The 17,686-nt window shown below is 36.3% G+C and overlaps 1 protein-coding gene across 2 annotated transcripts in view; it reads left to right on the forward strand.

The window, feature by feature from the left end:
- KLHL5 (kelch like family member 5) overlaps window positions 1-12,979 on the forward strand; it is a 107,093-nt gene extending 94,114 nt beyond the window's left edge. For both annotated transcript variants that reach the window (XM_036908486.2, XM_036908489.2), the window contains 3 exons: window positions 4,297-4,509; window positions 5,906-6,077; window positions 11,073-12,979. In XM_036908486.2, coding sequence (XP_036764381.2) covers window positions 4,297-4,509; window positions 5,906-6,077; window positions 11,073-11,129 — 442 coding nt within the window. In that variant the 3' untranslated portion in view covers window positions 11,130-12,979. The remainder of the gene's footprint in view (window positions 1-4,296; window positions 4,510-5,905; window positions 6,078-11,072) is intronic.
- The last annotated feature ends 4,707 nt before the right edge of the window (window positions 12,980-17,686 follow it).

Below are 17,686 nucleotides of genomic sequence, written 5' to 3' on the forward strand. Positions count from 1 at the left end.
TTCTGCCCTGTTTCCCTAGTATTTGGGTCCCTATCCCTTTAAGACTTCCAAAAAGTGCTCGCCAAAACAAAACAGCAAAAAAGCAAAAAAAAAAAGTGGTCACGCGCTTTTCTTATGTCCTCTGTCACCCAGCCTCCAGTGCCTGCTCACTGTTCTTGCTGCCCTGTTTTCCTAGTATCGAGCGCCCTGCACTCTGGCCCGGATGGCTGGGGCTGGGTGTTTGGCAGTCCTGGGCTCCGTCTCCCTCCCGCTCTGCCTATTCTTCTCCCACCGGGAGTTGGGGGGATGGGCGCTCAGCTCCCGCCGGGCCGGGGCTTGTATCTTACCCCCTTTGCGAGTTGCTGGGTTCTCTCAGGTGCGGATGTGGTCTGGATATTGTCCTGTGTCCTCTGGTCTTTATTCTAGGAAGGGTTGTCTTTGTTATATTTTCATAGATATATGTTGTTTTGGGAGGAGATTTCCGCTGCTCTGCTCACGCCGCCATCTTCCACCCCTCCCCTGGTTGACTTTTTCTAAGTTGAATCTCAAACAGTGTCTACCAACTACTTGCATTCTTGATTATAATTTTAAAAGTCAGGCAAGACCTAAATCTTAATTTTAAAATATATAGTACAATACTATCACAATTTGGTATAATATTTCTCTTTTTATTGTAATAGACACTGTCATGGGGAAGAGAGGTGACTGCTGAATCTAGTGTGGCATTTTTGAAAATTATTAAAATTTGAATATCAAATGCACCATTTTTGGGATTCCTTCAAGAACTCCCCCAAATCCTATTCTTAGAACACAGTTTGAAAACTGTTGCTTGAGATAAAGATTCTTCAGAAGGTGTTACCAGTACATCGTGGCTCTTAATATTAGCTTAGTATAAATATTGTTTGTACACTTGAGATGTCCTAAAAATGCCATTTTTTAAAAGAATATAAATAGAAACAATTCATTTTTTCCCTTAAATACATACATGATGCTTACCATGTGTGAGGCACTGTTCAAGTACTTTAAATTTGATCATCAGTATAATCAAGTGTGAGGTGGGGCTTATGGATTTTATGATAATGAAATTCCAGCAAGTAGCAGTTAAAAACTTGGCCATAAATGGAAACAGCATTCAAATCCAGAGAGTCTGGCTCTCCAGAGTTCATGTCCTTAATTCCTATACTACACCACTTTTCACAGTTAAGACCCTTAAGTTCACTGTGAAGAGGATAGGGTACCTTGAAGCCTATTGTGTGTGTTTGTGTTTGTGTGTGTGTGTGCACATGCTTTTTTAATATTGATAATCTCCAATTGTTGATGCTTTCTAATATCCTGTAATTCACATTCAGGTAATTATTCTACCAAGTATTAGTTAAAGATGATAACAGCTTAAAATTAAGAACCATAACACAAAAAAGTAGTCTTTAACTAACAAAAAATTTTAACAGATTAAAGTTTCAAATAAATTTCAATTTTCATACTATTATTGTAGTTTAACTTTAGAACAAAGTACTATCACAACCATATGTTGCAATTTAAGGTACAGTCATCTTCTCATTAAGAACCAGTCCGAGTGGCATACAGCATTTTAAATTATGAATTAAAATTAAGAAATCTGTCTTTAAAATATGTATATCTACCAAACACAAATACTGAGAGTTTTAATGAGCAGAAATTTGGGATAGTTCAAATAGTATTTATTGAGAATAAAAAACTACTTAAATATTAACAACTAAGGCATCCATAAATTCAAAATGTGTCACCTCACACCAGTTAGAATGGCCACTATCCAAAAGACAAGAAACAATAAGTGTGTTGGCAAGGATGTGGGGAAAAGGGAACCCGCATTACTATTGGTAGGAATGTAAATCACTGCAGCTCCTAAAGAAAGCAGTGTGGAGATGCCTCTAAAACCTAAAAATAGAAATACCATATGACTCAGTAATTCTACTTTTAGGAATTTACCTGAAGAAAACAAAATCCATGATTTGAAAAAATATATGCACACCTGTGTTTATCACCACATTATTTACAATGGCCAAGGTATGTCAGCAACCAAAGTGTCCCATCAGTAGATGAATGGATAAAGAAGATGTGCTACATATACACAATGGAATACTATTCAGCAATAAAAAAAGAAATCCTGCCATTTGCAAAAACATGGATGGACCTAGAGGGTATTGTGCTACGTGAAAAAAGCCAGGTGGAGAAAGACAAATACCATATGATATCATTTATGGAATATGAAAATATAACAAAACAAAATGGCAGTAGACTCATAGACACTGAGAAGTGACTGGTGGTTTACATGGGGGACGAGTTAGAGTGGGTGGGGTGGCAGGTGAGGGGGATAAAGGGGCATAAAAATTCTCAGTCATGCTGTAAGTTGGTCACAGGGATGTTAATACAGCATGGAGAATATAGCCAGTGGTTCTGTTACATCTTCCTATGTTGATGGATAGTAACTGCTAGTGGAGATGAGGATTTAATAATATGGGTAACTGTTGAACCACTGTGTTGTATACTTGAAACCAATGTAAAATTGAATACCAATGGTATTTCAATTTTGAAAAATTCAAAATGTGAACCCTTTTGTACTATAAACTACTCTTTAAAAAAAAAAAAGAAAGAAAAATATCAATTAAGAGTTTCCCAAGTGAATAGTCAGTGCAAGATTCTGTGTTCTGTAACAAAGGTTCAAATATTTAAAATGCTTTATATATATTTTAAGTTCAGAGTAAAAAAACTTTTAAATTAGTGCAGTACATTGATAATGAATTAAAATGGATCTACTAGACAACATATAGGAGATTAACATGCCATATTTATTTTAAATAATTACAGTATCCTTTTCTGCAGCAATTTAATGATCACTAGTTATATATAATATTAATTTATATACCATTGTTTCGAGCTATCCCTTTATTCTCCTATTTACTATTACAAATACATCCCAAATGTCTTATGGCATTTGATTGAATTTAAGGTGCCATCAATTATGAGACACTGTCAGTGTCTCATAATTGATGGCACCTTAAATGGCTTATCTTTCTTAATGGCACATAAATTGAATCACTGTTACTAGTAATTAATACTTCATGCTGAATCACTGTGCATCAAAATAAATAATCTGTGACCCATAACTATTCTGTTTGCATGCTACCTCTATTACTATTTTAAAGCAACTAAACGTAAACTATAGTATTTGAAAAATGAATGTTTTCCATCAGTGTTTCAACAAATGGACTCCAAGAGGACATTTGTACAGGGAATGAAATGAGATTATAAAGTCTGAAACCAACACCGACCCCACTACCAGCCTTGACCCAAAGCAGGAAGTGACTGCATCATTCAATAAATTCTCTAAACTAAATTTCCTAGCTGGCTGTCATGGCAACATCAATTATTCACAGTGTAGAGACGTCATGTCATGGGAGTTTTGAGAAAAGCTGCTAATTACAAACAGACGTTTTTATTTAAATGTTCAAGGTTACTCCTTGAATACTGTGAGTTGATACAGTTTTAAAATGGGTCAATGGACAGTGTCTCATAATTGATGGCACCTTAAATGGCTTATCTTTCTTAATGGCACATAAATTGACAGTGTCTCATAATTGTTGGCACCTTAAATTCAATCAAACACTGTAATACCAGATACCACTCTGTGCATACATAAAAAAAGAAAACATCATATTACTGCCTACTTAAAGTTGTACAACTGCTCATTAATATAACTTTGTGTCCTGGTTCTGCTTCTGATCCCATGCAAGGCTTTTAATCCCCATGAGCCTTTTTCTTCACCTGTGAAATAGGAATGTGAATGGTTTCCTGTAAAATCATTGTGGTGATTAAATTAATACAGGTTAGACGCCTAGCCTGTGGTAGGTGTTCAGAGAAAGTTAATTTCTTTCCTTCATAACCAAGTCTTGCCTTAGCTATTCAGGAAGTAAGTCATGGTATATTTATACAGCATGTTTTATCTATTCTAAGACACATTTTAACATCTTTAAAATTGTGATACATTATAATCAATGGTGACTTGTCAAACAGATGGCAGCTGTGAAATAGTTGTCATTTCTTTCATGTGAGTTTTTCTTTTTTATGTATGCACAGAGTGGTATCTGATATTACATATATATGACATATACATGTGCCATATAATTGGTAGCATATCTTTCTTAGTGGCACATAAATTGACAGTGTCTCATAATTGATGGCACCTTAAATTCAATCAAACACCATGAGAATAACCTCTTTGTCTTAATCATAATAATAGCATTATTTCATATTGATCATTCTATTTTTTCTTTTTTACAGACTTTATGCAGTTGGCGGTCGTGATGGAAGTTCTTGCCTCAAATCGGTAGAGTGTTTTGATCCTCATACTAACAAATGGACACTCTGTGCACAAATGTCAAAAAGGAGAGGGGGAGTAGGAGTAACTACCTGGAATGGATTGCTGTACGCTATCGGAGGACATGACGTTCCTGCATCCAACTTGACTTCCAGACTCTCAGACTGTGTGGAGAGGTAAGTTCCTGTGAAGAAAAACTAGGAATAAATATATATGCATGTGTGTGTATATATATATATATATATATATGTGTGTGTGTGTGTGTATATATATATTATACATAAACCTCTGACATTTCCAGATAAACTGACTCTTTACTGAGCATCCACCACATGAAAGGTGGTTCCTTGGGAGCTTGGTAAACATTGGGTTATCTGCTCTAGCTATCTCTTGGTCTCCTAACAGCTACTCAGATTTTTCTCTCATCATATTAGTGTCTTCTTAAACTCTACCTTATAATTGATTATATAATTTATTCATTGAATCATATGACAGACTTTCACTGTGTGCCTATTTTGTGCTGGACTCTGTACTTAGTAAAAAAAGAAAAGGAGCTTGATGAATTTCAAAGAGAATAAATTGGGAGTGGAGACTACATAAGAAATGAAAAGGAAGGGACATTTCTAACACACTTTGATATATGTTATATGAAATAATATGAAATAACAACTAATAAGGCTTAAAAGGTTAAACAAGTCATTCAAACTGGCCCCATGAAACTCAAGTATGGGGCCAGGTGTATATGAGTGTATGTGCTGTGTATATGCCACATTTCTTTATCCAATGTCATTTTCTTTATCCACTGTCAGTGGATACTTGGCTTGTTTCCATGGCTTGGCTATTATAAGTAATGTTGTAGTTATCATGGAGGTGCATTTTCATTTTGAAATAGTGCTTTCATTTTCTTTGCATTAAGGAGCCTCCATAGTGTTTTCCACAGTGGATGCACCAGTTTACATTCTCACTAATGGTGCACAAGGGTTACCTTTTCTCCACATCCCAATCAATACTTGTTACTTCTCGTCTTTTTGGTAATAACCATTCTGACAGGTGTGAGGTGATAGCTTATTGTGGTTTTGATTTGCATTTCCCTGATCATTAGTGATGTTAAGCTTCTCTTTATGCAACTTTTGGCCATCTGTCTATATTCTTTGGAAAAATGTCAATCCTCTGCCCATTTTTTAATAAGATTGTTTTTTGTAACTGAGTTGTATGATTATTTATATATTATAGGTATTAACCTCTTATCAGATATATGATTGGCAAATATTTTCTCCCATAAGTTGCCTTTTCATTTTATTGATGGTTTCTTTTGCAATGCAGAAGCTTTTTAGTTTCCTATAATCCCGATTGTCTATTTTTACTTTTGTTTCCTTTGGATTTGGTGTCAAATCCATCCCCAAAAAATCATCACCAAGGCAATGTCAAGGTATTCTTGACATTGTATCTAGAAGTTTTGTGTATCAGGTACCATATACGGTATGTAATCATGTAGGTCTTTAATCCATAAACAAATCTTATGTAAAATACTTTGAGGACAATGTCAGGTTCATTTTTGAAATTTTCTTTCAGATATGATCCCAAAACAGATATGTGGACTGCAGTGGCATCTATGAGCATCAGCAGAGATGCAGTGGGAGTCTGTTTACTTGGTGATAAATTATATGCTGTTGGAGGGTATGATGGACAGACTTATCTTAACACAGTGGAGGCTTATGATCCCCAGAAAAATGAGTGGACCCAGGTATGACATTTCATTTTTCATTATTACACTGCTTTTAGTGAAAGCAATTCTTTTGGTAAAACAAATCCTCTCGCTCTTGGCCATTATCAAACGATATAACATAAACATGGTAAAGTCATCTCTTGATTAACTATAAGAAAACAAGAGGGGAATGTTTAATTTTATAACATAATTAAAACCCCAAATTACCTTTAAGTGTAAATTAATACTCAGAGAAATTATTATTCGTTGATCTGCTACCATTTGCTTCCTGGATATTGATGAGATGTCCTAGCATTGAAAGAGCTGATAGGACCACTGGAGTGCTTAAAGCAGAGGGAGGAGAGATGTGGAAAGTAAGAAACAAATATAATAGAAAAATTTGAACTACTTACCCATACATGAGCAATAATGCTTAAATCCTAAAGCCACTGATACTTGGGAGCAGCTCAAATGTCTCATCCCAACTTAATAAAGATGGCAATCCTCAATTACATTAATAAGTAAGAAACTTGACTTGGCAAGCTTATTAACAGAAGGAATTCCAGCTGTATCTGTTTCTGAGCAGGCCTAGCACTTCTAAGAATGATCTGTTGAGATCCTTTTTTCCATCATCACCAAGAACAGAATTAGGAATTCTGTGTCCCAGTTTAGTATCTGGTACATAAAATACATTGAAATGTTTAACTGAGCCAAGGTTTTCCTACATACAAGGAGCAATGGTAAGTACTGTCAAGAAAATTAATGACAGCCCCTGCTGAGAGAGAACTTAGCTACATAGGTGGGTAAGATCTGCCAGTATAAGAGAAGGACCCTCACTGTGGAGCAGTGGGTACAAAGTGTCCCATGGTCTAGGCATTGAATGGTACAGGAAATCAAGGAGAAAAAATAAAATGGTGTTGAAAGGGCATCCTTGCGAAAGAAGTGGGACTTAAGCTAAGCCTTAATGAATTGATCCTATTCAAAAAGGTAGAGATGAAGGGGAAATTGTGTGAGAAAGAATAAAGGAAATATCACTAAAGCAGAAATATGCAAGTGCCTGGTTATGAGGAACCATGCTTGAGAAGAGCAATTCTTACTGGAGATGAAGATGGGTCAGAATGAAGGTTGCTGAAGGTCAAGTTTAAAGAGTTTGGTTATGAGAAGCCAGCGGAGACTTTTAACCAAGGGAGTGAGTGACACAGTAATAGAGAGTTCATGTGGCAGCAGCTGGGGACAGAATAAGTTGGGTTAGGGGCAGAGGAGTGAAGGCTGGATAAAAGGAAAATATTTAGAAGGTTGCTTCAATTGTAAGGCTTGGGGTGTTAAATATATAGATGGATTTGAGAGATTGCCAAGTCCTCTCTATTTTTTATTCATTTACTGGGTTGAATTGATAGGTACAGCTTCTGGGGAAAACAGCAAAGGAATGATCAAAGTGTCTTCGAAGGTAATAGAGCATTTAAATAAAGAAGAGAGGGTTTCAAGAGCATAAGGAAGAATGAAGATAATTTGTCCTTCATGAAATTCTAAGGACCTTCGAGAATGTGATAGAAGCAGAAAACCACACAGTGTGAAAAGTAAAGAGAAGAATAAAAGTAAATGTGGAAGCTAGAGAGGCATACAATTTTAAAATAATGATGCTAATGGAAAGTTGACATTTATTAAGCACATTTAATGTACCAGATTTGGTTCTAAGCAGTTTATGTTAAAAGAATTTATTTAATCCTTCCTGCAAGGTAAGTACTAAACAACCCTGCAGCATAAGTACTAATATTTCCCCACTATATCGGATGAGGAATCTGAAACAGAGAGAGGTTATATAGCTGACACAAAGTCACATAGTAAATAAATGGTGGAGTTAGAATTTGAGCCAAACATCTTTTTCACAAAAGAGATGAAAAAAAAATAGAGATCCCACATGATAGCAAGAGCAACATTGAAGGGTATTTTCCTGAAAGAAGGGCAGGAAACAGAATTGAGAGCAAAGACTGGTCCTCCTCAACTGGAGGGAAGATCATATCTATCCTCCAGGGCTGAAGGAAAAGATGAGAATATGAGCATAGAAATGTTGCCCAGCAGCTGTGTCCAGCCAGGGAGTCCTCTCTCTACACACTAGGTGAAATTTCAACCTGGATACGGGAGGGTTCTTGACTCTCAATGAGAAAGACTTCTCAAACAGGTCGGACAGGTAAGAAAGGAATTCATTAAAGTGAGATAGCAGGGACTGACAGCTGCTTTACAGGTAGCAGAGAGCAAGGAAGAACAGAGGGAGGAAAGGGAAGCTCATTGAACTCCTGCTCAGCACTGGGCAGATCTCTTGCTGACTCCTAAAGCCAGGGTTACATAGCCTCCAGTGTCTGCTTGAATCTGCACAGTGTAGGAACTAAGTCCTACCACCCCAGGATTTGGGGGAGCTGCAGAGCACTGGATGGGGTGAGTTTATGTTATGAGAACTTCCCGAAGGCAAAGAAAGGAGATTTTCAGGCAGGCCACTAATGAGCATCATTGTATAGCAACAGTCCTGCCCAGGTCACCCAGTTAATGCAAACTTGCAAGCCCAAATCAGAACTCTTAGTTTAGTAGCCTCTCCCTACTTACCTGGAGTAGAACAGAGACAGAATGAAGACTTGTGCTTAAGTCTGAAAAACAGAATGAAATAGCAAAGTGACAGATGCCACTGGAAGGAGCACAAAGACAAAACATAATAAGTTGAGCAGTGAGAAGGCTTTATTTAAAAAGTATACTCAAAGAAAAGGGAGTACAGGCAGCCTCAGAGAAGAGGCACCCTTAAGCACTTAGGATTCTGTCTTTTAAGGCTTTCAAGAATGGGGCGAAGTGGCACAGGGGGATGTTGTAGGCTTGACATGTGGTGTCATGGTGTCTCTCTACAGTGACACACTTTATGTCACCGTCCACAGTCAGTCCTCTAGATAATTTTGTAAGGTAAACTTAACACAAGGAATTTTTTTATCCTGTTCTTCTCAAGGTATTGGGTACCCTCAAGCAGTGGGGACAATCAGTTAGGACTGCTTGCCCTGCCTTAAGATACTTTGTTGGCTGATTACCAAAGAATATGTTAGGAATCTTACCTCCTAACTCCCTGGTTTTTAAAATGGAATCTTAATCTTAGGATGGAGTCCCTCCTGTTCTTACTATACTGTTTATATCAACATTTTTAATCAAAGGTAGGAAAAATTAATCATGATGCTTGTCCCTTGTCTCTGCTCTACCTCAGAAAGGTACAGGGAGTTTTTAATTGAAGAATAGAAAAGGGACTTCGTGTGTGAACTTGATCTTGTTCTTAAGTAAATGAAATCACTTGTTAGAGAGAATGGGGATAATTTGAGGGCTTGAGACTATAGGATTTCATTACAAATTATGTGATTACCTACCATCTCCCACCATGGCAAATGTAGTTGTGAATGATAAGCAAAGAACCCAAAAAGAGAGAAAAGAATCTCTTTTTTTTTAGATGTTTTTGATTTAAGTTCTTAGGCCAGTTATAAAGAAATCTATTGACTACTATTCAAGAATCACTGTTACTAGTAATTAATACTTCATGCTGAATCACTGTGCATCAAAATTAATAATCTGTGACCCATAACTATTCTGTTTGCATGCTACCTCTATTACTATTTTAAAGCAACTAAACGTAAACTATAGTATTTGAAAAATGAATGTTTTCCATCAGTGTTTCAACAAATGGACTCCAAGAGGACATTTGTACAGGGAATGAAATGAGATTATAAAGTCTGAAACCAACACCGACCCCACTACCAGCCTTGACCCAAAGCAGGAAGTGACTGCATCATTCAATAAATTCTCTAAACTAAATTTCCTAGCTGGCTGTCATGGCAACATCAATTATTCACAGTGTAGAGACGTCATGTCATGGGAGTTTTGAGAAAAGCTGCTAATTACAAACAGACGTTTTTATTTAAATGTTCAAGGTTACTCCTTGAATACTGTGAGTTGATACAGTTTTAAAATGGGTTATTTGTTTGTTCAAAGAACTATAACAGTAATCAAAGCAGCTGACTCAGATGGAGAACAGCTGAGCCTTCTCTTACAACTAAAGTCTGGTACGTTCTTAAAATCCTCTCATGGTGAGGGTAAATCAAACTTAGGAGTCATTGGGATATCACATAATTGACCAAAAGACTATCATATACCCCCACATACATAAGGCAAAGCAAACTTTCTTAGTACTTGGTATTGTCACCCCTCCCCCAAATGCTAATGTTTCAGTACTGTCAAGTGCATAGATTCTTACTGTGTTCACAGGAGTCCTTAAAAAACTGTCCTTGTCCACACTGTTACTTCCGCTATGAATTACCCACTGTCTTGAGTACTTCAAAAAAAAAAAGACAAGTGAAAGATTTAAGAATTGCTCCTTACCCAAAAATTAAGATTATATTCCTTCCCTCGCAACTAGCTCACTGTCATGGGTCTACTCACCAGGTTTGTTTACAATTCTAGAGGGTTGTATGAGTATTATTTGTCATTGATTTACCTTGCTAAAAAGTAGTAGAATGGGTTTAGACTTTTCAGCGATGCACAGAGAAGGCAGTTAATAAACGGGAGGTAACTGGTACCCCTGGAATAAGCAGATCCCAGGTGTGCAGTGGATTTTGTGTACTCTCCCTGAGACAGCACATCTGTTACAGGGACAATACTTGACATTTTCTCCATATTGGTCACAGAGTTACATGTTATGTTCAGCATTTCCTCATATCTGTATTATGAATCATTATGGCCAAAATAAAGTGTTTCATGTAGAATAATTCCTGAGCTATGTTTTAAAAGTCACCTTTAAAGAGAAGTTAATACTACATAACTGTGATATACCAAAACAATCTAGCCTGTGAAAACTTTGACATCAGGAAATGGGGTCATGGGGAAGGGATCAGGACAGCCATAGGGCTGAGGCAGCAGTTCTTCGACAACAGACTATAATTATTTCACCAATTGGTGTAGGATTATTAATATTTTTACCTACAAACTCAATACATATGTCTTTTTATTTCTTTTTAGGTTGCTCCACTGTGCCTAGGAAGAGCTGGGGCTTGTGTTGTGACTGTAAAATTATAATGTAGTGCTTTGTTTTCTAAATGAAAATATCTACCTTTATGAATTTAGTACGGTCATTCTACTAGCAATGAGTACATTTTTAGTAAATTTGCAGTGCCACATTCCTGGGCACAAAGTGCCTGGTCTCAAAGTGAAGATGTTAAAGGAAAAAAGAATGGATGAACCAGGACTAAATACGACATTTCTTAGAAAATCAAAACTACAGCTGGTGAATCGTGAATATGTTCCTGACATAAAATACAAGAACAAATACACTGCTTCTAACCATAACTCAGTGTTAACTGGGAATTTCATTTAGTAATAGTCACTTTTACTCAGATTTTCCAGATTTCTTTTATTACAATGCAAACATACCAGATAAAAATTTTAGTATTTTGCTTTGTAACTTTATCATACATGAGTTGCAGTAATTTTTATTCATTTGTTTGTTTAATCATAATGATATACTAAAGACTATGCTATTTAGTTTTTTCAGAAATAGCTGCATTATATGTGCTTTGGTTGCCAATTTTATTTCTAAAATTGGCTTAGTCTTAATGACTAAAGAAAAACATTAAAGAGTTAAAACAATGACTGAAAAAATGGTATGATCTTTGGGGTCTACTTAAATATTTATCTATTAGATGTAGATTCACTAAGAACTACATGTTATGATAGTCTCAAATTGGAAATGAAACATGGTTTAAGATATGCAAATTTATGTAGAGAAAATAAATGTTATATACCCTATAATATTCTTTCATCTAACTAGTATTTAATTATATGGGTTTGTTTTCTTTTGTATTATAAAAGATGTTTTGATTTTGTCTTGATATGGACAAAACTGTTCGGGTATTCTTATGTTCTCAAGTCTATGTATACCTCCCTTGCCTTGTTTTCTTAAGTTTTGGCAGTTAGTAACCCTTTGTGCTTCTTTGTGATCAAACATTTTGGGGGAATCGTGTTTGAAAAATAAGTTTAAACTGTTTATTACCCAAGGTTTTGTACATTTGTAAACTCTTAATTACATATGTGAATGTTAATAGACTCAGTGAATTGCTTATTTGCAAAAATGCACTGAGCAGTAACATTTTATGGTAAATCCTTTAAGGTATAAGTCATTAACTTACAGCTTAATATAAAGTGAGTGTAAACTAAATTACAATCTTTTAAAATACAGTGTTGTGGTTAGTGTGTTTTTCCATTTCATATCAAGGTAGACTTGATAGTTGTTTTTTAAAAATTAAAACAAACTCTTTTTTTTTTTTTTTTTGACCTGATTTTGAATGTTCATGAAATGTTTCTACCTTGGAACCCAAGAAATGGAGTATTTCTGTTCATAGAACAAATCCTCTGGTCATTTTACTGGTGTGGCTGCTAGGAAAATAATACTGATAGTAACAAACACAATAATATTTCATACGTTACGGGTATGAATTCGATTACATTTGACCCTTGAATAACACTGGGGTTGGGGAACCAACTCATACAGTTGAAAATCTGCATGTAACTTTTGACTCCCCAAAAACTCAGCTAATAGCCTGCTGCTGGTCAGAGCCTTACCGATAACATAAGCAATCAATTAACACATATTTTGTGTATTATATGTACTACATATGGTATTCTTACAATAAAGTAAACTAGAGAGAAGAAAATGTTTTTTTAAATTGTTGCAAATCTCCAAAGTTTTTCCATTATATTTGTTGAAAAAATTGCATGTATAAGTAGACCCTCCCAGTTCAAACCCTGTTTGTTCAAGAGTCAACTGTATTTTTCTGACAAGGGGGGATCAGCTGTAGAGTATATATAGTTAGAGGAAGGGAGAGAAAAGAGGAAGACATATAACAAATAAAACAAAAATTTCAAAAGCAGTAATGTATCCATAGATCATCACCTTCTAGTGAAAGCTTAGAACTGTGACTTGAAAGGAAGTACTTAAACTTGCGATCATTCCTCCAAACACTCATCATCCACTCTCTGGTTCCCTGTGGCCCACAGTGGAGACCAGATACATGATAAAATCAAGAAACTGATTCTTCTGAGGACCTTCTTTTCCTTATGGGATTCCCTAGAATAACAGTCCCTTTGATTTTATACCCTCATAGAGGGCCTCTCTAGTGCAGTTTTGTAGACAATAGGACCTGCTTTCCTGGATACTACTAGTAAAGACAACCATTTCTTTTCCAGTGACAGAACACTCACCAAAACATTCATTCCTCTCCTTTTCTGGGGTCCTATAAATCTAGAGGAAAATATGGCTCTACCTTATATCCATCAAACAACATCACTGCCTTGACTTTTACTATTAGCCTGTCAGTTGAATTTTAGGATCAACTTTTCCATTTAGGCTGTACTGGATTGCAAGGGACCCAAAGAGCCAAAATAATTTTATGAAAGAAGAAGAAAGTTGAAAGACATTTCCTAATTTCAGAATGTATTACAAAGCTACAGTAATCAAAAAGTGTGGTACTGGTGTATGGATAGACATATAGACCCAATAGCATAAAATGGAAAGTCCAGAAATAAAATATGGATAATACACTATGGTCAATTGATTTTCAGCAAGGGTGCCAAGACTATTCAATGGAGAAACAGTCTCTTCAACAAATGGTGCTGGAATAATTAGATATTCATGCAAGAAAGAAGTTAGACCCTTACTTTACAACATATGTAAATATTAATTCGAAATAAATCAAAGACGAAAACATAAAAGCTAAAACCGTAAAACTCTGAGAAGAAAACATAGGGATAAATGTTCACATCCTTGGATTGGCAATGGCTTTTTAGATATGACACCAAAAATGCAAGAACAAAAGGTAAATTAGAATTCATCAAAATTAAGTTTCTGTGCATCAAAGGACACTATCAAAGTGAAAAGACAATTTGCAGGATGAGAGAAGATACTTGCAAATCATATCTATGAGTCTACCCAGAATATGTAAGGAACTCCTACATTCAACAACAAAAAGACAACCCAATTTATAAATGATCAAAGAACTTGAATAGACATTTCTCCAGTAAAAGATACATAAATAGCCACAAGCCCATAAATAGATGCTCAATATCATTAATAATTAGGGAAATGCAAATCAAAACCACAATAAAATTAGAGTGACTTAATTCTTTTTTTATCGAAGTATCATTGATATACAATCTTTTTTTTCAATTAAGGTATCATTGATAAACAATCTTTAGAAGGTTTCACATGAGCAACTTTGTGGTTTCAACATTCACCCATATTATCCAGTCCCCCACCCCCACCCCATTGCAATCACTGTCCATCAGCATAGTAAGATGCTGTAGAGTCATTACTTGTCTTGATGCTATACTGCCTTCCCTATTACCTACATATGTTGTGAGTGCTAATTATAATGCCCCTTAATCCCCTTGTCCCTCCCTCACCATCCTGCCACCCCAATTCATTCCCTTAGGTACCCACTAGTCCCTTCTTGGAGTCTGTAAGTCTGCTGCTGTTTAGTTCCTTCAGTTTTGCTTTGTTGTGATACTCCACAGATGAGTGAAATCATTTGGTACTTATCTTTCTGCACCTGGCTTATTTCACTGAGCGTAATACCCTCTAGCTCCATTCATGTTGTTGCAAATGGGAGGATTTGTTTTCTTCTTATGGCTGAATAATATTCCATTGTGTACGTGTACCACCTCTTCTTTATCCATTCATCTACTGATGGACACTTAGGTTGCTTCCGTATCTTGGCTATTGTAAATAGTGCAGTGATAAACCTAGGGGTGCATATGTCTTTTTGAATCTGAGAACTTGTATTCTTTGGGGTAAATTCCTAGGAGTGGAATTCCCAGGTCAAATGGTATTTCTGTTGTTAGTTTTTTGACAAACTTCCATATTGCTTTCCACAATCGTGAAACTAATTTACATTTCCACGAACAGTGTAGGAGGGTTCCCCTTCCTCCACATCCTTGACATCTTGTTGTTCCTTGTCTTTTGGATGTTGCCCATCCTAACTGGTGTGTGGTGATACCTCATTGTGGTTTTAATTTGCATCTCCCTGATGATTAGTGATGTGGAGCATCTATTCATGTGCCTGTTGGCCTTCTGAATTTCTTCTTTGAAGAATTGTCTGTTCAGATCCCCCCCCCATGTTTTTTGGGTGTTGAGGCATGTGAGCTCTTTATATATTTTGGATGTCAACCCCTTATCAGATAAGTCGTTTACAAACACATTCTCACATACTATAGGATGCCTTTTTGTTCTACTGATGGTGTCCTTTGCTGTACAAAAGCTTTTTAGTTCGAAGTAGTCCCATTTGTTCATTTTTGCTTGTTTCCCTTACCCAAGGAGATGTGTTTGGTAAAAACTTGCTCGTGTTTATATTCAACATATTTATGTTTTCTTCAATGAGTTCTACGGTTTTGTAACTTACAATCAGGTCTTTGATCCGTTTCAAGTTTACTTTTGTGTGTGGAGTTAGACAATGATCCAGTTTCATTCTCTTGCATGTAGCTGTCCAGTTCTGCCAACACCAGTTGAAGAGGCCTTCATTTCAACACTGTATATCCATGGATCTTTTATTGTATATTAATTGGCCATATATGTGTGGGTTTATATCTGGGCTCTCTCTTCTGTTCCATGATCTGTGGGTCTCTTCTGTGCCAGTACCAAATTGTTTTGATTACTATGGCTGGGTAGTAGAACTTTTAAGTTAAGGAGAATAATCTCCCAGCTTTGTTCTTCCTCAGGATTGCTTTGGCTATTTGGGTCTTTTATGGTTCCATGTGAATTTTACAACTATTCTAGTTTGTTGAAGAACGTTATTGGTGTTTTAATAGGGATTGCATTGAATCTGTAGATTGCTTTAGGCAAGATGGCAATATTAATATAAATGGATATATTTCCATTTATTAGTGTCCTCTTTAATTTCTTTCATGAGTGTCCTGTAGTTTTCAGGGTATAGTCTTTCACCTCCTTGGTTAGGTTTATTCCTAGGTATTTTATTCTTTTTGATGCAATTGTGAATGGAATTGTTTTCCTGATTTCTCCTTCTGCTAGTTTATCGTTAAGAGTATAGGAACGCAGTAATCAAGACAATTTGTTACTGGCACAAGAACAGACCCATAGACCAGTGGAACAGTATAGAGAGTCCAGATATAAATTCAAGCATATATGGTCAATTAATATACAATAAAGGAGCCATGGATATGCAATGGGGAAATGACAGCCTCTTCAGCAGCTGGTGTTGGCAAAACTGGACAGCTACATGTAAGAGAATGAAACTGGATTACTGTCTAACCCTGTACACAAAAGTAAACTCAAAATGGATCAAAGACCTGAATGTAAGTCATGAAACCATAAAACTCTTAGAAAAATAGGCAAAAATCTCTTGGACATAAACATGAGCAACTTCTTTACGAACATATCTCCCCGGGCAAGGGAAACAAAAACAAAAATGAAGTGAGACTGTATCAAACTAAAAAGCTTCTGTTCAGCAAAGGATAATACCATCAGTAGAACAAAAAGACATCCTACAGTATGGGAGAATATATTCATAAATGACTTGTCTGATAAGGGGTTGACATCCAAATTATATAAAGAGCTCCTGCACCTCAGCAAACAAAAAAGCAAATAAGCCAATTAAAAAATGGGCAGAGGAGCTGAACAGACACTTCTCCAAAGAAGAAATTCAGGTGGTCAACAGACACATGAAAAGATGCTCCACATTGCTAATCATCAGAGAAATGCAAATTAAAACTACAATGAGATATCACCTCACACCAGTTAGGATGGCCAACATCCAAAAGACAACAACAAATGTTGGCAAGGTTGTGGAGAAAGGGGAACTCTCCTACACTGCTGGTGGGAATGTGAATTAGTTCAATCATTGTGGAAAGCAGTATGGAGGTTCCTCAAAAAACTAAAAATAGAAATACCATTTAACCTAGGAATTCCACTCCTAGGAATTTACCCTAAGAATGCAGCAGCCCAGTTTGAAAAAGACATATGCACTCTATGTTTATTGCAGCACTATTTATAATGCCAAGAAATGGAAGCAACCTAAGTGTCCATCAGTAGATGAATGGATAAAGAAGATGTGGTACATATACACAATGGAATATTATTCAGCCATAAGGAGAAAACACCTACCATTTGCAACAACATGGATGGAGCTAGAGGGTATTATGCTCAGTGGAATAAGCCAGACAGAGAAAGACAAGTATCAAATGATTTCACTCATCTGTGGAATATAAGAACAAAGAAAAAACTGAAGGAACAAAACAGCAGCAGACTCACAGAACCCAAGAATGGACTAACAGTTACCAAGGGGAAAGGGACTGGGGAGGGTGGGTGGGAAGGGAGGGATAAGGGGATAAGCACACGTACTGGGGGGGACATGGGAAAGGCATATACAGAGAACACAGGTAATGATTCTATAGCATCTTACTACACTGATGGACAGTTACTGTAATGGGGTATGTGGTGAGGGGGCTTGCTAATGGGAGTCTAGTAACCATAATGTTCAAGTAATACATTAGTTATATCAAAATTAAGAAAAGTATAGGAATGCAACGTATTTCAGTGTATTAATTTTGTCATTGATACACAATCT

Source organism: Manis pentadactyla, chromosome 5 (assembly GCF_030020395.1).
Source record: "Manis pentadactyla isolate mManPen7 chromosome 5, mManPen7.hap1, whole genome shotgun sequence".
NCBI lineage: Eukaryota > Metazoa > Chordata > Mammalia > Pholidota > Manidae > Manis > Manis pentadactyla.